Here is a 26,580-nt window from a genome sequence, read left to right on the forward strand (position 1 = left end):
AAGACAGTGCCGACGCCACATGACTGTGACGTATGCAATCAAAGTACCGCGAGAGCAATACCACTCTGGGTGTACGCGCTCAGAAAAAGCACATGTCAGAATTGCACACGAATGAAATGTTTAACCGGCAAAGCTTTAAAGCAAATTTAAATAATTAGGGCCCAAGCCTTGAAAAGGCGAAGGCCCTATTGTTTTCCTTCGGATTATTCTTCTTTATTATTTATTATTTATTATTATTATATTACTACCTTTTGGGCACTTTTGGGGGCCTTAACGTGCTCAAAAACTCTTGAAACTTTGCACAAATGTCAGAACCCGCGGCCATTAGAGCCGGACTGAAGCTGGGACCCGGGCGTGGCAGGGGGGCTCGACAGCGCCCCCTGGAACGCGGTCCGAAAACTTGGTCCATAAATCAAACACGCTTGCGTGTAATAATATGAAACTCGGTACACTTATAGATCTCATCGGTTCATATATCCTTCGTGCTCTGACTTTTTACCCCAGCCCAACAGGAAGTCGGCTATTTGGCGTAGTTTAAAAAACACATGCAATGGAATTTAAAATACTCCTCCTAGACGATTCAACCAATCACCACGAAACTCGGTGTGCATGAAGTCAAGACATGGAGGATGAAAAATTGCGAGGGGATTTTTGATATCTCGAACGGTTTGGCCGTGGCGAGGAAACGAATTTATGGCGAATATTGGAAACAGGAAGTGTGTTATAACATCCTCATACATTAATTGATCTTGATGAAACTTCAGCAGTGTGTTCGTTGTAAGAGGCCGATCACATGGATGTGACTATTGTGAGTCAAAGTTATAGCGCCACCAACTGGCAGCAGGAAGTGTGTCACTTTCAAAATGCTTTGAATTCACCCTCTTATTTTTACCCGATTTGCTTCAAACTTTATGTGTATAATGTAAACACACGGCAGATGTAGACCTGTGAAAGAATTATTGATATCTTAAATACTGTTGCCATGGCAACGCTTTAAACTGTTATATTCTTTTTGGGTGCATTTGAGGCTCTTAACATGCTTCAAATTGCATGAAACTCAACATGCATATCAGATTTATTAGGTACTAGGTATGTGTGAAGTTTCAGAAACGGGCGCGGTGGAGGGGCTCAGTAGCGCCACCTTTAGTCAAAAATGGGGTATTAGTTTTACCTACAGTAACAAAAATCGGTATCTATATTTATCTCCCCGAGCCGGACAACTTTCTAATTTACAGTCATTAGCTCCGACCAACAGGAAGTCAGATATTTTGGTTTGAATGTGATTTGATGGGAATTTTGCCAGTCTCTCTCAGTGTCTGTGTGTGTGAGAGAGGAGGGGGGCTTTATTTTAACCCTTTCTCTGCTGTGTGGGACTTCTCGGGCACTTTTGGGGCCCTTAACGTGCTCGAAAACTCTTGAAACTTTGCACACAGGTCAGAACCTGCGGCCATCAGGGCTGGGCTGAAGCTGGTACCCGGGCGTGGCAGGGGAGCTCAACAGCGCCCCCTTGAACGTGGTCCGAAAAACTTGGTCCATATATCAAACACGTTTGCATGTAATAATATGAAACTCGGTACACATATAGATTTAATCGGGCCGAACAACTTTCGTGCTCTAAGTTTTACGCCAGTCCAACAGGAAGTCGGCTATTATGGGCTGTATGAAAATGCATGCCCCTGGAATTTGATATACTCGTCCAAGAAAAATTATCCTATCGCCACCAAACTCGGTCAGCATGAAGTCAAGACATTGAGGACGGTAAATTGCGGACGGATTTTTGATATCTCGAACGGTTTGGCCGTGGCGAGGAAACGAAGTTATGGCGAGAAAAGAAAAACACAATGTGTTATAACGTCTTCATACATTTATTGATCTTGATGAAACTTCAGCAGTGTGTTTGTTGTAAGAGGGCGATCACATGGATGTGACTATTGTGAGTCAAAGTTATAGCGCCACCAACTGGCAGCAGGAAGTGTGTTACTTTCAAGATACTTTTGACTAAAGTGGGTGGGTTATTTTTACCTACAGTCACAAAACTCGGTATGTAAATTGTGCTTATCGATCCGGACAACTTTCTCATTTACAGTCATTAACTCCGACCAACAGGAAGTCAGATATTTTGGTTTGAATGTGGTTTTGTCTCTCTCTGACAGAGTTCCCCCTGCCATTCTCTGTGTGTGTGTGTGTGTGTGTGTGTGTGTGTGTGTGTGTGTGGGGAGGGAGGGAGGGCACACACACAGACAGCCCCCCCCCTTTTCTGTGTGTGTTTGGAGGGGAGCAGAAAGACTCACACTGATGCAAGCTCTAAAGCAGACTTCTTCTCGACAGTCAAAGCGGGGTTACGTTATTGCCCGTCGTGCACAGGAACCCGAAAGGCAACGGGGTGGCGGCTTTTTATATATATATATATATATATATATTTGGTGGCGATATATATATATATATATATATATATATATATATATATATATAAAAATAAATATAGCTGCAAGCAGCGATGGAGGGCCCAAGCCGGTGGCAGCGCCAGCCCGGTGCCTTTAGTGTAACTAAAGGCACCAGGGTGGCGGTGCCACCGGCTTGGGCCCGTAATCGCTGCTTGCAGCTATATTTATTTTTATATATATATATATTTAACTTTTGTGATTGCGAATAAGTGCAGTTTCCCACGAGTGTAACTCTACCGCTGCATTAACATGTGATTTGAATGTTTGTCGAGTTGTACAGTTAAAGGTCGCGATCAGGCTATATGGTTGGACCATAGTTTGGGGGCCCCCTAGTGGCGGCAGGGCCCTAAGTAGGTGGAGGTGGAGCTGGGGAAGGTGGAGGGCTTCTGAAAGCATGCTACAACTGCTAAGGCAAATGCTAACCAATTATTTGTAGTTTGAGCAGTGAGTTCCTTGGACTCAATAAGGACACATTAAATTTATCAAAAGTGACAGTAAAGACATTTATAATGTTACAAAAGGTTTATATTTCACATAAACACTATTCTTTTAAACTTCTATTGTTCATATTTAAAATCGAATTATCGTAATATTAAATAACAAACAAGAATCAACAGATGTGAAGCTTTTTTTTTTTTGTATCTAGAAATTATCTTATAAATTGTGCAGTATTATTTTGAATTGTTTCCCCCAACCAAACTATTTGTATTTACAAGACTACAAATATGTAAAGGCATGAAGAGAGCAAATTTACTAATGCTGGATATTAAGTCTGTGGTTAAGTGTTTCATATTTGAGAGGGAGAAATGAAACTATGAATGTCTTCTGATTTTGTCTTAAGGCAGGACAAGCACAAATATTTTGACATTTAAAAAAAAATTAGTTCACCTTTAATTTGTAATTTGCTTTAAAAACTACATGCATGTAGCGCTCAATTTGGCCTCTTTCAGACATTTAGTATTTAATGTAATATTATGTATCCTATTTAATGTAGCCTAAAAACCCATGATACATTACAACATACAATGTTCCCTCTATTGATGAGATGAGAGAAAATGATGACATTTCTCCTTCTGCTGGAATTATGAGGTGAGCAAAGGTGATATCTTTAAATTCTGAGAGACCGTGAGCCTTTACACAAGGAGATATGAGACGTCTCGTCTTTCTTCACTTCTATAAATTGAAAGCTGGCCCTTTTGCCCGGCTCATCACACTGCCTTTGTGCACGGGGTCGAAACTCTCAGAAATGCAATCTCACCTTTAACCTTGGTGATTCTGATGGTTAAGAGACAGCAGTAAAGAAAAGTGCTGCCTGTGCTAGTTTAAGCGAGAAAGCGGCGACATGGACAGGTGATTTCCAGTGACCCCAGAGAAAAGCTCCAGGGCAGAGACAACTGCCGTCCACACGTCCCCTTCAGGTGAATCGCATGAGGAAACCCTTGTGGCCTGAAATAACAACTCTGCCAGTTTTCTTCAGTTTCAGTCATGGGCTTTGCCAAGTTTGAGTTTCTTATTCGAAGCCATAAATTACACGAGTGCTTCTTAGGTTTTGTTGACTGGAATGGACCGCCTGGCTAGTGTGTAAATCACAGGCATCTTATTCTGTGGTCAAGGCTGAATGGTTCATTTAGCCATTTGATTCATGACGTGACTGATAAACCAAAGCGATTGGTTGTGCTTGAGTTTGCCCTCCGATGCTGACTTGTTGATTTAGAAGCCTTTCCATCCTCCTGCAATCCCACATACTTCCCTCTTAAAAATAAAGGTTCTTTATTGGCATCTATAGGGAGGAACGTTTTCATAGTTCCTATGAAACTATTGGTGAAGTACCTTCTTTTTGGCGTGTTTGCACCACAGGAACTGGGAATGATTTTAGTTATAGAAACGCCTTTTGGTGGGACTAAATTAGTTCTAGCACAATAGGAACTACCAGTGCCATAAGTGTACTGTATGATGAATGGCCGAATGCATGCAAAACACCAGTACCAGCCATTTTTTAAAAGCTGTGTAAGCACACAGTTTACATTAGCATACAAATCTAGACGCACCGTAGCGCCAGCTAATTTTATTTTGCAGCCAGTGTCGTCTAGCAACTCTCCGTTGGCTTGCGAGCTGGAAAAACCAAACTCTAGTCATGCCAATCACATCATGTATAGAGTCGGTTGGCGGGTTTAACATAATGACGGCAGAGTTGTGACGGCTCCGCGTGAATTTCCTGCTACTTGAAAACAAAGAAGATGGCTACTGCTGGCCAACAGCGTTCTTTCGAAGCGGCTTTGGCCGCGACTCTGGAAGACTTGGAGTTAATCTTTTCTTTGAGAAAAGAACAAAGAAAATGTAAGAATTTAAAAAAAGGAAGATGTGTTCCGTTGCTCCGACTATGTCACCTTCTTCATTGCTCTGGTTGGTTGTAGCGCTATCCTATTGCGTGCAGAGGGAATTTGAAAAACAACCGTTCATCCCGCCCCTCGGATTGAGCCCTGCTAATAGTGTGTCAGACTAAGTTTACATAACTTACACCACGAATAGCTGGACCGGAGCAGAAGTCCAGGCACTTCTCAACCTTTACCCTACGGTGGAAACACGATTGTGTATTTCTGCTCAGCTAGCGACAATGCTCATCAACCACACGGAAAAACGCTATAATTTTTTGATATACCATTTACTTTGTTTGTTTAACAGTTATATCTAATAACATGTTAGATAGGACTGTTAAATGGATCGTAAACTAATGAAGATGGAGAATGGGAACGCTGCATGCCCAGGCTCTGGCGTTGTCAGCGCTGTCAAAATAAAAGTCCTGCACAACAACCAGGGCTGCGTTTCCTAAAAGTATCGTTAGCCAAATACGGTCGCTTGTTCTGTTGAATTGTGTTGTTAATGATGGAAATTGCGAGCATAGTTGGCTTTCGGAAATGCCCCCCAGAGCGGCAGGGTGTAAGTAATGGATCGTGTCACTTATACAGGCGGTGCAAATGCAACCAGGAAAATTCTAGCTCTAGGGGAAAACGTTGTTCTCCTGCCCTAGTTCCTATAACTACCTGGTGTGAAAGCCCCTTATGGTTCCATGAAGAACCTTTAACATTTTATAGCACAAAAGGTCCTTAAAAATGTTATTTAGATTATTCAAATGTTCTTCACACAAAGAAAAAATATTTTAAGAACTGTTCACTGAAAGGCTCTTTGGGGAACTCAAAATGCTTCTATGGAATCACCTTTATTTTTAAATGTGTTCAGAAAATAAGTTGCATTCACTACATCCATCACTACATGACAACGCAGTGCTGAAGTGCCAACTAGTCTCTCCCCTGTGAAGGATCCCTTTACCACTCTACAGATAAAGCGGGATCATTTCGGTTTCGCGTATCTACCCCGAAGTGATACAATTCTGTCTAAACATTTTTAAGGCCAGACAAGTAGTTTGTTTAGGCTTGGTTTGTATGGCATTAAAAACCTGTGCACAGATGTTCAAATGCGCATAACTATAGAATTAATTCTTGATGTGCACGTGAGCGACATCAGTGTTTCTCACAGGTTCGCGTTTAAAGTCTGTGTAGAGAGAACGATGTTGTCTTATAGCGGCCTCTAATTTAATAACTAATGATCGTTGCGACGGAAGTGATTCAATCAAAACTAACTTTGGCTGGAAAATATATTTTTCCGGGAGCCGCTATAAAGCCAAAACAATATCTGTTGCCTTAAATTATCCGTTTATCACTTTAAAGCCGATTTGAAACAATCGACATTGTTAAAAGCGCTATATAAATGAAGATGACTTGACTTGACATCTTATAAGAAGGATTTTAGTCATTTCAAATCTAGGTATGATCAAGTTGTTTTTACTAGGTGCCATTTAGGTCATTCAAGATTCACACATGGTTATGTATTAAAAGGTGAGGAACCACCATCATGCCTTCTGTGTCAAACTCCAATGACAGTTAAACATATTTAACTGATGTATAAATAAATAAAAAGTATCACCTGTAAGAATAGTTGTCTTATATAGCTTTTTTTTTTTTACAATCTGTAAGACTTTTGTTATTTACTTTGTTCTCTCCATGAAGACAGCCTTGCTGCTAACATGTCATTAAAAATCATTAAATACATAAAAAAGGCGTTAATCACAGCCGTCTGCGATTCAAAGATTATGACATTTTAATTAACATAAGCAGAGTTGCTCTCACCAGTAAACGTATTCATAAAGGACAAAAATGCTTTATAACTGAAAGAGGATTTGGCAGAATTCTGTTCAAGTTTTTTCCTTATCAACACACCAGCTAAGGAATCAATGTGTTCAATTTGCATCTAAATCCAAGGCTAATCAACTAATTAATTTAGTCATTCATTTGGTTCATTAAACTAGCCTAAGCTGTACAGTCAGTCGCTGCTGCTGCTCAAAAGTTATCTTAGGAATAAAAAGCTTCCGGTTTCCCAATTACCCTCATACGCTCGGCTTATTTGAGTGGGTTTTGGGCTTGGCAACATGCACAAAAAAATTGTCGCCCTAAATTTAAGATTTAAATTCCCATTTTGTTTACACAATTTTAACATAACAAACTAATAAACTTACTAATAAACTGATGGTTAAAATATGACCAGCTCTGAAATAAATACTATATATAGTGGCCAAATTTAGAAAAAAAAACTTGTTCTCATATTTTAGCAAATTGTTGCCATGATTTACTAATTTGTTCGCTTGTTTGCCACAAATATGTGGTGGCCACGAATTACCAATTCATACCCACGACTTATTAATACATCACGTCAGCACATTTTACTAATTCATGCGCACAATTTTATAATTTGTTCCCTCAGGGGAACGAATTAGTACAACATGCTGATGTATTTAGTCGTGTGAACGAATTGTTAATTGTTAAATGTCATGTGCAGGGCTCAGTAATGCTATAGGCTACTGCTCATAAATTAGGCTTAAGAGATATAACCAGTTTAGATGAAAAGGATCTTAAGCTGACTAGCTGAAGACATTACTGCTATTAATAGACACAGTACTTATAAGTATTAAATATTATTCCTTATTAAATAAATTCCCGCGCAGCGCTACAAAAACCATAATGAAATGACCCTTCACAATAGATACTGCTTTACAATTGACTCTGTTAGAGAGTTACATATGGCAATTTTTGTGTTATATAAAATACCTTACTGTTGAGTAATAAAAATGGCATATCCACATTGCTTTTACAACATTACAAATCCCTCAGTTCTCACTATCTCTGAAAAGTCAAGCCAATGTTGATTCTGGTTTTATTACGAGCTGTCACGTTCACTTTTTGCCAGCAGACTCTCCTCTTTTCGTCATTTGTTTAAACGTGTGGTATATATCTTTCTTTAGTGTTCTTTACATTTACATGTATTCATTTAGCAGAAGCTTTTATCGAAAGAGACTTACAATAATACAGGGATACAACAAGCCATTTATCTAAAGAGGCAATCCTTCAGAATAGTTTGAGCTATAACGGTGCGTTCACACCGGACGTGAATAGCGCGTCAGGCGCGAGTGATTTCAATGTTAAGTCAATGCAAAGATGCGTTACGCGCGCGAATGAGCCGTAAAGTGCGGCGCGGTAGACGCGAATACTCCTCCTGATTTTATAGTGCTTTTTGTTCATTCACGCGCTTGACGCGAGTTCGCGTCTGCCGCCCGAGTTGAAAGATCTGAACTTCTGCGTCAGGAGCCTGCTTGCTTCACTTGACATAGCATAACAAACTCCTGCTCGAAGTCACTCATTCAAAATGGAGGAGAAACTAATTTTAGCTGTGAATGATCACCCGGAATTATATGACTCAAGTTCATACTTTTATAGAGACAGGAACAAAAAGGACCACGCTTGGAAGAAGATAAGTGAGGAGATTGTACAACCTGGTAAGTTGTAAGATATACAAATTTCACTTTTGTGTCACGTTATTGACCTACCAACTCGCTAGCAAGCTGCCGTGCTGCTAGTTTACAACTATTTAAATGATCTATCAACATCAGACATCTTGTAAAAAAATGGCCACCAACGGGTTTCGAAACTTTCGCCTCTGACGCGCGTAAATTCCGCTTCAAATGTATGTTTTTACGTGCGTCAATTTCGCTCTTGACACGCGAATGGACACAAAGTGATCAAGCGTATAACTAGACGCGGCAGGCGCGAATTTGACGCGCTATTCGCATCCGGTGTGAACGCACAGTAAGGAGGGCTAAAAGAATAGTGATATATATAAGATATAAAATATCTTATTATATCTTATTGGTGTAACCAATATAATTTTTGGTTGCACTTTATTTTAAGGTGTCATTGTTACAGTGTGATTATATATTTAAGTACTGAGTAATAATAATTAACTGCATGTACTTACTATAGAGTTAGGGTAGGATTAGGGTTTGGTTTAGGGTTATCTGTGTGCAATTATGCATAATTTACTGTTATTACTATGGTAAGTACATGTAACATGTAACACGGACACTGTAAAATAAAGTGCTACCTATTTTTTTATTCAGCAAGCTTCAGTTACGTGCTCACAGAAGAGATGAGTTTGTGCAGTTTCTTGAAAATGGTCAGGGATTCGGCTGTCCGGATAGTGTTGGGAAGATTATTCCGCCAGCAAGGAACCGTGAACGAAAACATTATTGGCTGTGATTCTTTTAATTGCGAATGAACTCCCAACAGGACATCCCCAGAGGCGAGACGGGATGGGGCGGGAAGAGCACTGGTGTGAGTCCGGTCAGGGCTGTTGGGGGTTGACGGCGAGATCTTCCACTGAGGCTGTAACTCAATTCAGCCACAATCTCAGTTGATCTCATCTTATTAGTGTCTCTGTCGTCTCCGTGTGCTGAAGCACTCTGTTCACCATCAGCTACTGTAAAGAGAGCGAAAACAAGACGGTGGAGGAGAAGATGCGCATGAACTACATGAATATTCACCTAATTCAATTTCAAATAAATGTGGATATCACTTTATGAATAATACACACACACACTCTCTGAATATAATGTAATTGTTTGATAAACACAAATAATAAAATGAGTGCAATATATTTTTTATTACCATATTTAAGTTACTGTAACAGAAGTCGCTTCTTTAGCCTCTGTTAACCTATCGACCTTTTAATAACAGAGCCATTTTTAACAGTAACCATAGCCATACTTTGTGCAGACATACTGTACTTTTTGAGAAGAGTAAGAATTTGGATTTGGTATTATAAATTATTGAATATAATTTGTAGCTGCTGTCCATCTTTTGAAAGCACACTGTCTTGATCACAACCTTTAAGCTGTTCTCCCATTTACTCACAGTTAAGTATCTTCATTTACAAAGACAATACCAACATTATGTTTGGCATTGATTTCTGTTTGATAGTTTTTGACTCATGCTTCCTTTCCTTTCCTTTCCTTTCCTTTCCTTTCCTTTCCTTTCCTTTCCTTTCCTTTCCTTTCCTTTCCATCATCATTACTTCTAGCCTCCTGGACTCTTTCTCTCTCTTCATGTAGTAATGGGAATCGGTCCTGAATAAAAGGTAATGAAAGCGCAAGGTGGACTTTTGATGTCAATGTGTCTTTCTTAGAATTGATCTGACATTTCCAGTCCCAATCCCCTTTCTATCAAAGTCAGATTTAAAGTCGATGATCATCTAAAAAAATGTTGATATATTGTGTGTGTGTGTGTGTGCATATACGAACAAACCATGTATTATAATGCATTGCTTTCACATATGCTGCGTTTGCAGTGCACAACTGATCCGCGGCTGTACCACAAACACATACTCACTATTTGTATTTCAAATCCAGAAGTTATCAGCAACTTTTATTTAAAAAAAGTTTTGTCAGCATTGCTATCTCTTTGTACACATATACACTCTTTAATAGACGTAGCCTATTCACATTTTGACTATGGTTCGTGGTCAAAATGAAAACAGATTGACATGACAATGTAGTAAATCCATCATAAAATCATAAATGCATTTCATTAAATAAAATGTAGTAATCTCACCATAAATCAATTTAATTAAATACTACTATTTTTCACAGTCATCTTTTTACATTAAGACAGAGGTAAAGTAAGGAAAACCAGCTGCAATTTACTTCAGCAAGGCGACATAATGAACAACACTCGTCTCATTCGTGGAGGTGGAAAAACAAGTTATTTGTGACATGCAAGATTTATTGTATAAAGATTTAAATTATGCAAAAGAAAAGGTATGAATTCTGTTTTTGTCAATTTTAAGTTTTAATTTAAAATGTATGCGATTTTAATATAAGTACATGGTTAAATACTTTACCACTTGCTTGAGCAACTTAATATATAATCTATATAGTAATGCATTGAATAATACGTTGTCTAAATTGTGTTTAAATGTGAATACGTCTATTAAAGAGTGTATATGTGTACAAAGAGAATCGCAATGCTGACAACTTTTTAAAAATAAAAGTTTCTGATAACTTCTGGATTTGCATTAGGTGTTAATTTTGGACCCTGCTAAAACACAGCATTTTGGGTAATACAAATCTTCCTCTTCAGTATACTGATATATATACAATTATACAGGTGATGGTTTTATATGAGATTAAAAGGTGCTGGATGCAAATGTGCAGTGACCCAAACCCTGCTCTATTAAAATGAATAGGAATGCTCTTTACTGATCCATAAACAAACAGAATGATGTGGATCAATAAGCCATGTGGCTACCGAGGCCTTGAGCCGCTGTCCATAAATCTCAGAAGGCCACCCGTTCATTAAATTATAAAAGATCCATGAGCCGTGAAATTCTGAGGCCGAAAGATCCCAGTGGTGCCTAAAAATAGACTTCTACAGACTTTTCCGTCCGTATTGTTTCTTCAGAAGCCTTTTATCTTTGTCTCAGTCCCAGAGGTCACCGAAGACATGCGTTCTCCTTCCCTCAGTGCAAATGTGTCTCTTTTCGTTTTCTTGTCAGAATAATGCTCACACGTCTATGAAAGATGTCACGGAGAGAGGTGTGTGCGTGCTGGAGGAGACAGAGAGTCTTCGCAGCGGCACGACCGGCTATACTGGCGGTATACTCACATCTCACAATTAGCATCATGAAGCCGCTTGTGGCATGTAAGGAAAAAATGTAAGGGCTCAAAACTAAAATAGATTTTTCCTTTTTTTTTAATCATTCCCTTTGCACTTAGGAAAGATTATATTTTCTTGCGTGCAAAGAGTTTCCCAATATCACTGACTCATGAAGAGGTCTTCTTCTCAACATTAACACAAAAACTTACTCACAAGTCATTGCTTGAATGTTAAATCCGAAATCAATTGACTGACTCTCCGTTTTTAGATAGACAGAAGGCCAGAGTCATTGTTTAGTGCTACAATGTGGCACATTGTATTCCAAACCAATCAGTTTTAAAAAGCTCTTTCCACCCGGATGAGTTTTTGGGACCTGTGATATAAATATCAACCATCTGTGTGACCATCTGCATTCAGATGCCGCATCAAGTGCAAAGGCCAAGCCACCCAACACCCTCATATTGGTCCTCCATTTTGAGACCTGGGCTATTTTCATAGTCACTGTTCCTGATTTTCCTTGAGGCAGGTAATCCAAGACTTATTGGTTTTTATTCTGCTGGACTTTAAGACAACATACATGGTGCTAAATCCCATCTATACGTTCAGAGAGAGTGCAAATAGTTTTGTAACTCAACAAAATGGAAATACAATAATCCATACAAATTCTGAAGATACAATACCCAGAGCCTGAGTCTGTTCCCGAGCCTGAGCCTGAGTCTGTTCCCGAGCCTGAGTCTGTTCCTGAGCCTGAGTCTGTTCCTGAGCCTGAGTCTGAGTCTGTTCCCGAGCCTGAGTCTGAGCCTGAGCCTGAGTCTGAGTCTGAGTCTGAGTCTGAGTCTGAGTCTGAGTCTGTTCCTGAACTGCTCTCATGTTTTGCCAGGACAGCAAATGCGAGTGTATAACTGTCATCTTTACGTGACTTTAATATGAAGAGTGTGTAAAGTAACATATTTTAGCAAGTGAAAAGCACATAACAGGCACAATACCGGTATAGCCTACACATGAATATCTATGGGTTCAATATGCGTCACATGACTAAACTTATGTCATCGTTTTTAAATACCTCCGTTTTCACAGTCCACACTACAACACGAAAACTATGTTTTCAAAGGTATCCACTTTGGAGAGCGTTTTCAAAAAACGTAAAACCCCATCTCAGTGTTAGGGTTAGGGCAAAACGGACAAACAAACAAAACAAAACAAAACAAAAACGTATTAGGGTGGACAAGGCGCTTAGGCCCTGTTTACATGAGAACGCTCGCGGGTGAAAACGTAAAAATATTTTATCGGATGTGCCTTTCGTTTACACGGCGAAGGCGTTTTTGGGGCTTAAAAACGCAAAAAAGTGAAACCACCCTCCAGAGTGGAAATCTTAAAAACGCTCCACCATCGCGTTCCCGTCTAAAGGGTAAAAACGCAAAAGTCTGCTAGACAGTGATGTCGCGTACGTGTTTACGTCACAGGCATGCGCCAGTACAGAAAAATAATCAAAACATTTGATTACAATGTTTTGATTAATGTCAATGATCAATGTGTACAAACAAAACATTATCAAACTAAAATATAGCATTAATTTCATTGACAAAAAAAAAAAAAAAAAAAAATCTGTCATTTTTTAGCGACACGCGAAGAGCACCGAGGGTTAAAGCAGCAGCTTTACCGTATTAAACATGTAGAATCTCTTTCACTTTCAGTGCTTCACATTGCCACCTAGCCGCCTGGAGTGTATACTACATCGAATTTCACACACTTTTGCGTCACCATATGCACGCAGATTTCCCCCTCATAACGCTCGTCTAAACGCAGAATAAAAAGTGATAACGCAACGCCACTTTTGCGTTTTCTCTTCAGATCGTTTCCGGGTAAACATAGCCTTAGTTAGTTACTCCTAAACACTGCAAGGGAAGCCTTAAAGGCACAGGACTCCAAAGGAAATTAAATAATAGTACTAAATGTTAACAAATAGTTCAAAAAAGTTGTGTTGAAAGTAACTACTGAACAAAATGTTTGATTTGCTAATGAGAGAGTGTCCTTGGGTCTGTCACTGTTAGAACAAATTCACTGTATGTCTGTAGTCCTGTAGGGGAATGAGAGAACAAAAATGAGCTTCTTATTCCTTACAGCTTAAACGAAATGAAAGGGAACTTCACAGAATACATCACAGACTGCTTTCTTCCTACGAAACTTTCTTTCCTTCCTATGTGATTAAGAAGATGGAAAACAATTTCCCTTGCAGACCATAATAAATCCTTTCCAAAAAAAATGTCCCCTGTGAAAAGAGCTTAAAAATAGCCTCCGGTAGCTATTCAATTCATGTTAAATAAGGACGCAGATGTAGATGCCGAAATAGATACTTGTGATATGTGATGATCCTCCGAGCAGTTATTCTGCTGATAATGGCCAGATGAAAGACAATCTTGAGAAGAACTGAAGGCAAGGTCAAAATTAACCTAATATGTGTTTAAGTGGGTGCATACAAACTCTATCTATGCATTCACTCATGCTTTTATGTGTATGTACTGTCGACGTCCGGGCCAGATGAGCAAGTTCAGGTCTCTTGCAGTGCTGGGTAAGTTGTTTTGAGAGGTCCTTTATGAGTCTTGAGACATGCACACCGCTGTTTTCTTCTCTCCATTCAGTTTGCCTGTCTCAGCCTGCTCTTGCTCAAACCTTCCATCTCAATTCTCATAGAAACAGAATAAATAAATCAGCAGCCCAAACTGCCGTGAAGGGAATGTGGTAGTGTGGGAAGTTAGTTCTCTCAGGAACATGTTGAATACAGATCAAAACGGAATTCTATTTAATGTAATTTTTCTAATCAGGTCATATTTTTGTAATGTCAGTCACAGAAAAATTGGACATGATTAGAAAGATTACATTAAATATAATTATTTTTATTAAATAATTTACAATTTTTTAAAGGATTTAAAGAAATAAATAGACAAGAATGGTAAAAGAAGTTCTAGGTCTAATGAAGTAATCAAATTTAAACTATTTGCAAATAACATTTTCATTTAAAATGTGCACACATTCCCTCTTATATGTCGAAAATGCAAACGTTTCTTGTCTCGTCACATTCAGTTATAAATAGGCATGGGTATTGTTTTAATTTTAACGATTCCGATTTCGATTCTGCTTACCGATTCCAATTCTTATCGATTCTTAATTTCGATTCCAATAAGGTAATAATAATAAAAAAACTTAATTCAGATATCATTCACAATTAGTCTTATTGCAAAACATTTCATTGTAGTTGAATGTCATGAACAAAAATCAACAGGCTAAGAACACTTACACAAGGAACTTTTGCCTGTGGTTTAAAAATACCATAGAAAAACAACTAGCCTAACTAATATACATGTCAAGCGTTATTAAAGACAAGTAAACACTCAGTAATTAAAAAAGGACAAAAAAAAACTAGCAATCACAACAAATAGATTCAACTAAACAAAGATACGATTGAGAAGGAAAAACTTCAGAAATGTCCATGGAAGATTCTCATTTAAATCAGGGTGCCACAAATTTAAAAAAAAAAGTGCAACACAGTCCAAAGCAAAATGTCCATTGTAAGTCCAAGTTTAACTCAGGAAAACAAACTAACAAAAGGAATTTGTTCAAAGTAAAACTCATAAAAAAAAAACCTTTTGGATCTTCCACCCCTTTTTTCCCTTCCAAACATTTCATCTGTTCTTTTATAGTTTTAATCTCCTTCAGTACTATCATAACTCTTCATCAGATATTAACTATACATTTCATGGTTCACTGAGTATTGGCAACCTTACCAACTATACATTGATAATGTCTATCTTTAACCAGTTATTACCACTTAGAAAACCTTCAAACACATAAACATTTATGTTTTAGGTCTAAATACTCTTAATAGACCAACTCCTCCCCTTCAGGATGAAATCTGTTTCCTGTCTGCGGTATCTTTGTTTAGCCCCTCCTACTCTGCATTTCCAGGAACCGGTAAGACATGCACATTAATAACATTGTTTGTTCAACTTCACCTTGTATGTTCCACTTCGATAAGAGTCAACATGGAATGTGCACCTTTCATGTGACTGCCACTAGAGTAAAACAAACACAAAATAAGCAGTTTAGTGTGATTCTTTAAGTTTGGCACATGTGTGCCACATCACAGCCAGCCACAGCCACCTTTCCAGTAAGGAAAATTCCTAAGTCCGTTCCAGTGAGAGAAATTCACCAGTTTGTACCAGTGAGAGAAATTCACCAGTTTGTACCAGTGAGAGAAATTCACCAGTCTGTTTCAGTGAGAGAAATTCACCGGTCTGTACCAGTGAGAGAAATTCACCAGTCTGTACCAGTGAGAGAAATTCACCAGTCTGTTCCAGTGAGAGAAATTCACCAGTTTGTACCAGTGAGAGAAATTCACCAGTCTGTACCAGTGAGAGAAATTCACCAGTCTGTTTCAGTGAAAGAAATTCACCAGTCTGGTCCAGTGGGAGAAATCCACCAGTCTGTCATTTCTGTCAGGACCACTATCATCAAATATGATTGACAATTAGCATACAGTTTGGATTGGCGGTATGGTTCCGTTCTGGGCGAGAACTCCCTGCGCATACATGCAGCCTAGCATGGATAAGAGCAGGAAGAGCAGCAATACCCCCCCTTGGGGTAAACAGAACCGAACCAACATGAATGTATGCAAATATATTTAATTCAAGATTTTAAAGTACAACATCATTCGAGAATTTATTCTGATTCAAGGGGAATCATAATGTCAAATCCTAACTGGCGAGAGGTGGAGCTGGGGAGGGAGGAGGGTAATTCGCTCCTGAGAAACGCGATAGCTGCTGAAAATACTGCTTATATATGTATACGGTGATAGGCGTCATATTCCTATAGGTAGATGTGGATCAGCTGAGAGTCAGCTGATGCAAGCTTGACTATCGTGACCTGCCAGAACTAACGCTATGCTTGATATTGAGATAAATTCACCAGTCTGTTCCAGTGAAATACATTTCTGAGTCCGTTCCAGTGAGAAAAATTCTCCAGTCAATTCTAGTGAGAGAAATTCACCAGTCTCTTCCAGTGAGAGAAATTCACCAGTCTGTTCAAGTAAGAGAAATTCACCAATATGTACCAGTGGGAGAAATTCACCAGTCTGTTACATTAAGAGAAATTTGTCAGTCTGTTTCAGTGAAAGAAAATCATTAGTCCGTTCCACTGAGGGAAATTCCAGAGCCCGAAGACAAATCCTTCATGGTCCCCTGAGCTACCTGCACCGCCCAGGGCCCCTGAACTGCCGGCTCCGCCCTGGAGGCTTCCTGTTCAGCCTCCAGGACGCCCACACTCCCACCCCTGTGGATGTAATATGGCGCGAGGACTCATGTTTTGAGTCTGTTTGTCACTTTTTTAGTGATCTGATCTGAAACTGATCTGTTTTCCTGTTCTGTCAAGACAAATCAACTATATTTATATAGCGCTTTTGACAATACAGATTGTTTCAAAGCAGCTTTACAGTGATGACAGGATAATAATGCAAATACAAAAGTTTGTCGTGTCGAAGAGGCCTTCACAGGGGAGAGTCTAGTTTACACAATCTCTGCTGACACTTCAGAAATGCGTAGTGTCTAGGCTCAGGTCCACCATCTGATCTGGATATGGCCTGGATCTGGCTGACTAATAACATGTTGTGGTCGTGTCTAGGTGCAGGTTGACCATCTGATCGGGATACGGCCTGATACGGCAGATGCCATTCTTCTTATGATGTAACGAGTACATTGGGTGTTATAGGAAGTGTTCCTGGTTTCGGCTGACCTAGTTTATGCAGCCTGACAATCATTTAACGGATTTAAATAATAGAAATTGATAAAGTTCTATGCACAGTCTTTGAATGTTCAGGCAGCGTAGCGGCGGCCATCTTTGGGGAGGGTTCAGGCGTGGTAGCGGCCATCTTGTCGGGAGACGAGGGTTCAGGCACGGCTGACCAGGCTCAAACAGTCATTGGCATGGCAGACATGACGTGAAGAGTCTCTAGCTCGGCGGGCATGATGTAAACAGTCTCTGGCTTGGCGGGCATGACTTGAACAGTCTCTGGCTCGGCGGGCATGACGGGAACAGTCCCTGGCTCGGCAGGACTGACGTGAAACTCTGTCTCGGCAGGACTGACGTGACGCTCTGACTCGACAGGCATGAAGTGAAAAATCTCAGGCTCGGTAGACATGACGTGAAGAATCTCAGGCTCGGCAGACATGACGTGAAGGAACTCAGGCTCGGCAGACATGACGTGACGTGAAGGAACTCAGGCTGGTCAGGCATGATGTGAAAACACTCAGGAAGGGTGGTCTTGGCAGAACGAGACCCTGGATTGGGCGTGGCAGCGATCTTTCTGGCTGATCGCACTGATATCAGCGGTGGATCGGTCATATTGGATATCATTCTTGGAAGTCTAAGGACAGATCTGGTGGCAGGTACGATGGGTGGCCTGACGTGAAGATTCTCAGACTGGGTAGGTACAATGTTTTGACCTTCAGGCGGTGTGGCGCGGAAGGAAGTTGGTGGTTGAGTGGCTGTGATGTCTTCATCCGCTATTTCAACGATGAATGAGGACCCATCTATCCAGAGTGCACAGTTAATATAACTTACGAGCGTCCATACGGGGCCTCTTCGCGGCATCACTAAATGGATCTCATCATTCAGCCCGCACCAAAATGCCTCCATAAAGATGAGGTCACTGCAAGCGGCTCGATGACTGAAGGTGATGAATTCGATGACATATTCAGAGTCAACAACAGAGTTTATTGAACAGAGGCACGGAGTGGAACTGCAGAGATGACTGGTGAGTAGATACAGTATGGAAGAATCTGAATGGGATAAGGAACTTAGCTGCGTGGTAATCTTGATATATTGTTTGTAGATGAGGACTGTGGTAACAGCGGGCAGATGACTGAAGACAGAAGACGGATGACTGATGACAGGAAATGGATGATCGGAGATGAGGGACTGGAATAGGATCTTTGAGGTAAGTGGTATCAGGTAAGGTTAGGTAGGAGTCTGTGGGTTCACGTTATAGTGTGTAGATGATGATGTGCAGGTGCTGATTTGATTAGGTAATCCGGTGATGGCTGATAGTGTGCAGGTGAGAAACAAGTGGGATGCTGGGAAGTGTAGTGCCGACGGTGACTAGCAGTCGCCTGGCTCCCCTCCTACGTACTTCTGCTCAATTTTCATTTTCCTTCAGTACTACGTCTAGGATTGTGGTATATTCTTGGGTTTTCTCCGGTTAAGTTTTTACCGGCCCAATCAGCGAACAGAGGGAAAGGCTGAGAACAATGGTGTTGAGTTTGTGCGTTAGTTTGAGTCGTCATAGGTCACGACCAAACGTTAGCGATTGGTTATGGCAGATCCAGAGTGGCTTTGGGCAGATCCAATAGTTTTAAACTTCAACAGAGTACCCACCTTCAAGGAAGTTAACGCTTGCCAATGGAGAGAGGCCAGACTCTCTGTACAAAAGAAATGTACGAGAGTCTGGTAGAACCAGGCTAGACTAGCAGGTGACTGTTACAAATAAAGTAATACTTCCTGGTTCTAGTAAGAACTCTAGAGGCTGCATTTTGGACCAGCTGGAGTTTGTTTATTAAGCATGCAGGGCAACCACCCAGTAGAGCATTACAATAATCTAGCCTTAAGGTCATGAGTAAAATAAAAAAAAGCAGAGTAAAATCAGCATAACAGTGAAAACTAAAGCCATGCTTCCCAATGATATCTCCCAAGGGTAGACAGAGTGAAAAGCAACGATCCTAGTACTGAGCCTTGTGGTTCTCCACTGAACTTGTGATCATATGACATCTCTTTCTTTACTGCTACAAACTGATAACGGTCCAATAAGTCCACTTTAAATCATGCTAATGCAATTCTGTAAATGTATGTGTTTCTTTGTTAGCTTTCTAGTTTGCTAATTAGTTCTGTCATTTGCCTGTTCGTTTCCATGGTTACTGATTTGATTTGAGTTTCAGTTCAGGTGTGTCTCGTTAATTAGTCTCATTAGTTCCTCATTTTGCTGTGTATTTAAACCCCTTGCGTCTTTCAGTTTATTGTCCGTTCTACGTTATTACTGTGTTGGTTATTCTGTTCATGTTCCTGTTACTCCTGTTATTATGAGTGTTTTGTAAAGATTTGAGTTGGTTCCTGAAATTAAAGTTAAAGCTGCTGCACTTATATTCTGGAACCAATGCGAGATACTCTGTGCTTCTAAAAATAAAACTCACTCTATTATACTATACTGTTTCAAAAAGCTGATATTGCTAATTATGACCAAATTATTCAAGAGGATTCATAACATGATTGGAGTGAATTCTATATGTAGTATCTTCGTGAAAAAACTCAATTATCAATGCAATTAGCAACTATATTTCATAATTAGGAGGAGGCTGAAGATGGAGTAGCAATTAAGTAATTAAGTATTAAGTAATAATTTAGTAGGCATGCATTTATGCACTTATTCACACCATTGATTGGGATAAAAAAAACTGACAAAAGTTTGATAAAGCCACACTTTTTTTCTTTTTAGGAGAAACAACCTAAAACTTTTTAGGTAACACTTCATTTCACAGTGTCCTGTTACTTTCTATAGATAGTAATAGCAGTAAATTATGCAAAATTACAAGCAACTAACCCTAAACCCCAACCCATATAGTTAATTAATATTACTTAAATATATAATTACACTGTAACAAGGACACAATAAATAGTGTAACCATATTTATTTTATAGTCTAATGTATTTTATTGTATTGATACAATATATTCAAATCTATAATAATATATTCCTTGTAACCTCCCAAAGTTAATATTTTACAGGGGGTTTTTTTGCACATGATATCTGATATTTATAAAAACTCTACAAATGGTATGAAGAAATATCAGTAAAGTATAATATTTATTCTAATTGTATTATATAAATACACACAGCCATTTAACAGTAATTTTCCAAATATTATTATGATTATTATTAATGAATTATTTTATATTTTTTTATTAATTATTAATATTATTATTATTGTATTCATTATTAATATTATTATTATTATTTTATTTATTACTATTCTTCTTATTATTAAACACTTATTACATACGTATGCTAAATGCTGTATTCACTTTTTACAAGATCCTTTTATTGCATATAACTGTACAGGGTCTATATTGTGGAGCAACAACAACAAAAAATACTCAGGCTCATGAAATATTAAGAATGACGTGTCGTGTATGCAGTAACACTATTGTTAACATTCCGTTCTTACACTGTGGCTTTTTGCATCCGCTCCCATCAGAGCACATGTGCTCTGCCCCTCTCCATCCAGACAGTGCGAGACTAGTGTACTTCAGACTCTAGAGGTCTCCATCCTTCAGCATCCACGCGCTGTGCATTCTTCTGCATCGGCCACAGACTCAGAGAGAAAGAGAGAGAGAGAGAGGGAGGGACAGAGAGAGAGGGAGAGATACAGAGGACACCGCGCAACGGCAACCTGAGACGCGTGTCCTCCCTCAGTGCGAACGGGAACTTTGATGATTTGACGGTGAAACCGATGGAAACGTGGAGATGATGTTCCAGTCCTTGATGATGTTTTCGTCTTTCAGCATGTCCAGCTATGTTGTCCTTGTGCTCGTCTCCTAATAGACAGCTGATTCATTTCTCCCCTCAAGTACTTCTGCTTTACTACAGCTTTTGTGATTGAACACTTGAGACGGCGTGAAGAACAGTGAAGGAAGCGGGGCGCATTGTTCATTTTTTCAATTATCATTATTATAAAGGACTTCCAGTTCATACGGGATTCGTGATGTCTGCAACATACCGCTCCTTGTTCCTTTGTAAGTAAACTGAGTTATTTATTCCTTTAGAGTATGGCATGCGGTTTCATTTTTGGAAATAACCTTGTGTTTTAAGTTGTCCGATCCTATCGTTAGTAACGTATTCTTCACCTTCATCCATGTCAAATATAAGTTTGAGCAGTGATGAACAGAATACGAAGGCATATAACAAAGCTTTACAGAATAGTCAGAAGTCCTGTTCATAACAAGACCCCCACCCAGTGGAGTAAATCAAATCCAGATGCTTTTGGTGTTTTGGGTTCTGATGAGTTACACCCTTAAGACAGACAACTCTCCAAAACCAAAACCAAAACCAAAAGTTCCATGGATAACTTTTAATTCACTAGTTCTTTAGAAATCCATTATGTTCTGGTGCTTTAATGAACCCAGAAACCAAAATGCTGATCCAAAAACCTAGTAATGAAATCTCAAGGTCTTAACCTGGTTAGAACCCAGAAAGGGTTCCCATATAATTTATTTTATTTTATTTTTTCAAAAAGAGGATTTTATGACGAACTTAAGGATCTTTATTTATTTGTTTTAACATTGTTCCATCACTGTGTTTGTGTCTGAGACCAATAACATAAGTATAGGTAATGGGAGAGACAGCTAGGCGAGACTGTGCATTTATGGAAATGTTAAAGAATAATGCATGCTATGCATCATCCAAATACAAAACAAATGTTAGCATTTAGTAATTACATTTGTGCTACGGCACTAAATGTAACGTTCTTTGCAGAGCGGAACAAAGACAGGGCACGCCGCCCAATCCACATCTCTTAATTTGTTGTGACATCTGATGGCAAAAATAGATCTTCATGTTAAACGTCCAGTGATGAGCCGGTGGCGCGAGCCGCTGCTGTCCGGTGGGCACGAGGGTCACGAGGGTCTCGAGGTGTCTGCGTGTGCTGGAGGATGTGTGAAAGCATGCATGCATCCATGGGTCACATTGGGAGTCCTCCACCGTCTCTCGCGCGGTTCATTGTCCGATTCTCGGGCACGTTTGTAACGGGAGTTTAGTGCGCGTGACCCATCGTTTATTATAATCACTGCGCCAAACTTTGTCCCATCTTTCGTGTCCTCTGCGCGTCTATATGATGCAGGATGAAAGCGGTGTGTGTTGAGTCTAGTGACTGGCTATTGTGCTCCCTAAATGTATGATAAGCTGTATTAAAATTCCTCGCGCATTTTCCGTGGCGTGTTGAGAAGGTCAACGCTGCCGTAACACCCGTGACAGAAGCTTCAGCTTGCCGAAAACATCTCCTCACGCTATTAGTTTATATCAGCATAATTCATGCTTTCATTTTTCCTCAAAGGTTTCAGTAAAGTGTTTGGGTCTTGCATGCGAGTATTTCTCAGAAATTAGTTTGTTTTGAAATTCAGTTCTTACACAGGCTATCATAAAGCCATAAAAAACAAAAACAAAAAAAATAAAACCGGACCATCTATAGTACATTCATCTGAGGAACAAAGATAGTTGATTTTACACACAACCCAATAGCAAGGCATGTTGTCACACTGTCTGGGGGTAAGTTGTCACGTTGGGAACCTATATAGCATAAAGATTGTTTTCAAATGTGCAACAAAACAATTATGAAACACAAAATGATACGTAAATGTAAAAGGTAGACTAACAAAAATACCAAACTATTGTTTTGGCCAACTATTAACAATTGTTAATAAATAGTTCAACCTTTGGGTTCAAATCTACTTTCATTTTATACTTGAACCCTTGTTTAAATGTTACCCAGTATGTTTTATTTGCTTTTTTACTATAAACTTTTTAACTATACAGCAAAATATAATGTTACAGCTAACATATCTGTTTTATATGAATATAAAATGCCTGGTAACTCTTTACATAAGTGTCCATGACTTAATTTGCAATTAATTGCATACTTAATATGAAAATATTGCTATAGTAATTAGTTAGCCTGTATTTACGTTTGAAATGTTTAATATCTACACTGCAATGTAAAGTGTTACCAATGCATTGCGTATAGCGCTGAAACTGTAACCCACACACCTGGGATGCTGCTAGTTGGTGTAATCCCATTATATGGTAATGGCAAGATGGCAAGAGAAGACAGAGAGAGTTTTACATGCGCCCTGACACGTGCATCTGATCATGGGAAATATTTTGTTTTAATGTAAAGAATAAAATCCTTCATGTTTGCACATTTGCTTCAAATTAAGTAAGATGGTTATATCTAAAATATACAGAAATTACAATAATAATTTCTAAGCATAATTATCTATTTAAATGCAATATAAAGGGATATACTCCCGTTTCACTTTGAGCACTCTTGAAATATTGATTTATCAATCAGGTTACTGCATTTTAAAGGTCATGCTTTATTGTTTGTCCTATGATTTTTCTTTTTTCTTTTTGTCTTTAGGCATTGACTGAGCCTTAATTATTTTCAGACATATTATTAGATCATTTTAATGTGTTGTTTGGTTAATGATTATCTACTTGGTCTGTGTTGTGAGAGAGGAATGGATTGAGAACTGACACTGCTTGCAGTAAATCCCATTGGCTTCTGCATTAAATTAGTTTAATGAAATAGCCTTGTAGTGTCATTATAAGTACATTTCTTCAAGAATGCATAACTCCATTAATGTATAACAGCTTTATAACTGGTATGTTTGGCGTGTAGAGCTCATCTCATTGCTGAATATCCTCAATGATAGAGTGAATCAATGGTGCATAATGGGGTAATTTCCATTTGATTTGATTTGATGCTTTCAAAGATCTTACATTACTTAAGTGTAGCACCCTGGAGGAAAGTAATATTTATTTAAAAGTCTTATTGCAAAAAGGAGCTGCTGCTGCTACTCTCTGGATATGAGCTAAAAGCGGACAAACCAACCAAACCGTGCAGAAATCATGGCTAACCACATGGATGATAAATCACTAGTCTAACCCCTCTAACCCTGACTGACTTGAATGGAAAACGTTAAATGGGAAGTCTGGAAAGTAATAACAGATTGTAATTTACTTGTCGGAAATGTAATGGAACCATAATAAAGAACTTTCTCCATGTCACGTGATTAATGCTCATCCAACACAGATACCCCATGACGTTCACACTATCAGTTTTGGGGATTACGAGTCTCGAAAAGTCCCAAATAGTGTCTAAATGAACAGAATGGGAGTCAAGCCCGTATTCGCTTACCAGTAGCCATATTGACAATGACCATATAAAGAAGGCGACGTCCATAAAACGTAAAAGTTTTATCATTTTTGATATGACAAGTCCAATCGAGCCACGAGTTCTTCCCATAAATCTTCATCAGCAGCTTTTATATCTGTGTGGAAAACTGACGGGAGAAGCTCTGCTGTGGAGAACAGTGACTGGATATAAAACCTTCAGATGCTCATATCTCCGTCGCTGTAAGTTACCGAAAGCAAAACCACGCATGGAAACATGCAACACACGGTAGACATGCATTTGTCTCTCTCGCAGTGTATGACGTGACAGACAACTAGTTGTCCTGTCCGGTTCTGTTCACATAGCTCGGGTTTTCCGAGAATGCGGTTGTGAGTCTTGAAAATTTACGGGTGTGGGTTCGGTTATAGTGCGGCTGTCATTCCCGTAAATATCTGAACTGTGTGTGAACATAACAATGTTAAGGACTCAAATACAGGCAGGACTGACAACTATGCCCCTTTTTACAAGATGTAATATAATCTCAGTTGTCCCCAGGATTTTTCTGTGAAGTTTCAGCTCAAAATACCCCACAGATCAAGTGTATTATTCCTTGTAAATGCCCATTTTTGAGTGGAAGGAAAAATATGCTGTTTTCGTGCATGTGTCTTTAAATGCAAATGAGCTGCTGCTCCCCGCCCTGCTTTCCAGAAGAGGGCGGAGCCTTTACAGCTCGTGCCTCAGATACTCTGGCAAAAACTAAAACATCTGTTTGGTTTTGATTATCATCTCCATCACGGCCACACTCACGTGACATTGCAGTTATGTCTGTGAACATAAACAGCAAGTAAAGAAATCGCATGTGTAGGCTGTATTAGATTTGTGTATTAAAGTGAAAGCAGCGTAATATACAGCACCTGCTGCTGTTCATGCTGTTAATATGAATCAAACAACGAAAGAAAAACAGAAAATCACTCACTGCTCTTGATTGAATAACTTTAGTAGCTTTAATAAGCATAGGCCTACATTTCTTACTTAAATACTGCTGTTAAATGCTCTGGTGAGGAGATAAACATGGCGGACTGTGTACAGCTCACTCAGGGCGGGGTCTATGCTAATAGGGCGGAGTCTGTCAGCAGTCATGGGCGGGGCCTGTGTAATGTGACATCACAAAAGGTCAATTCTGCAAATGGTAGATTGGTTTTGGGACACTGCTTATGATTTATAGGGATTAAACAAAGAGGAGGGGTGGATTTTTACATACAGTGGTTGTGTACACACACTGCTGACACACATTTATGTACACACCATGTAAAAGTGAATTTTGCATAATAGATCGCCTTTTAGGACTCAAATACAGGACTGACAACTGGATTCTGTTGCTGTGTTCACGTGGCCTGACCACTAGGTATTTGACTTTTTCCATAATGCAATGAATGAATGCAGTAATCTGCCTTCTGTTTTTGAAAATCAGGTTGCCATTAGTTACTCTAACACGAAAAAGTGTTGGTTAAAGTAACTCGTTTTCCCATCCTGTGCTATATTTGGCTGATAACCACAGGCAGTAAGAAGATCTCTCATATCTGAAAATGACAGGACACTGCAGACCCAGAGGTTATAAAATGACAGCTCGATGCGCACGCCCCTGAATCACAGGGAATGTGCACAGAATGAATAAGCATGCGAAACACTTTCAAACTTTTACGATAAAAAGCTGCGTAGTGATGACATCTTTGGCATTTTAATGGGTTTTGCCATTTTAATGCATTTTTCTTCTAAGCATGGTGCAACTGAACGCTCTTATGATGTATATTACATTTTAAGAGGATTGTTGTTGTTTTTTTACAATAAATATTTATGAGAAAACTTTTGCAGACTTTAATTTAGTATGTGCAGATTGCAGAATGATTTGAGTGGGTCCGAGTGGCTGAAATTTTCATCTGGAGATTTGTATTTGTTTGCCTTGTTTACTGAAGCTCAGATGTTTGGTTAGGTAACATAAATAGCATTGCAATTTTCCCGAAGTGGTTTGGGTGTCTGGCTCTGCAGTGACATAAACATTCCTGGCGTTGTCCATCAGGATATCATCCAAATCAAGCCTATCTGCATTTAG

The 26,580-nt window shown here is 39.3% G+C and overlaps 1 protein-coding gene across 1 annotated transcript in view; it reads left to right on the top strand.

Moving 5' to 3' along the window:
* The first annotated feature begins 20,784 nt into the window (after positions 1 to 20,784).
* clmpb (CXADR like membrane protein b) overlaps positions 20,785 to 26,580 on the top strand; it is a 94,419-nt gene continuing 88,623 nt past the window's right edge. The window contains exon 1 of the mRNA XM_079621143.1: positions 20,785 to 21,315. Within this exon, the coding sequence (XP_079477269.1) occupies positions 21,285 to 21,315 (31 nt within the window). The 5' untranslated portion in view covers positions 20,785 to 21,284. The remainder of the gene's footprint in view (positions 21,316 to 26,580) is intronic.

Source organism: Phoxinus phoxinus (genome assembly GCF_949152265.1).
Source record: "Phoxinus phoxinus genome assembly, chromosome: 8".
NCBI lineage: Eukaryota > Metazoa > Chordata > Actinopteri > Cypriniformes > Leuciscidae > Phoxinus > Phoxinus phoxinus.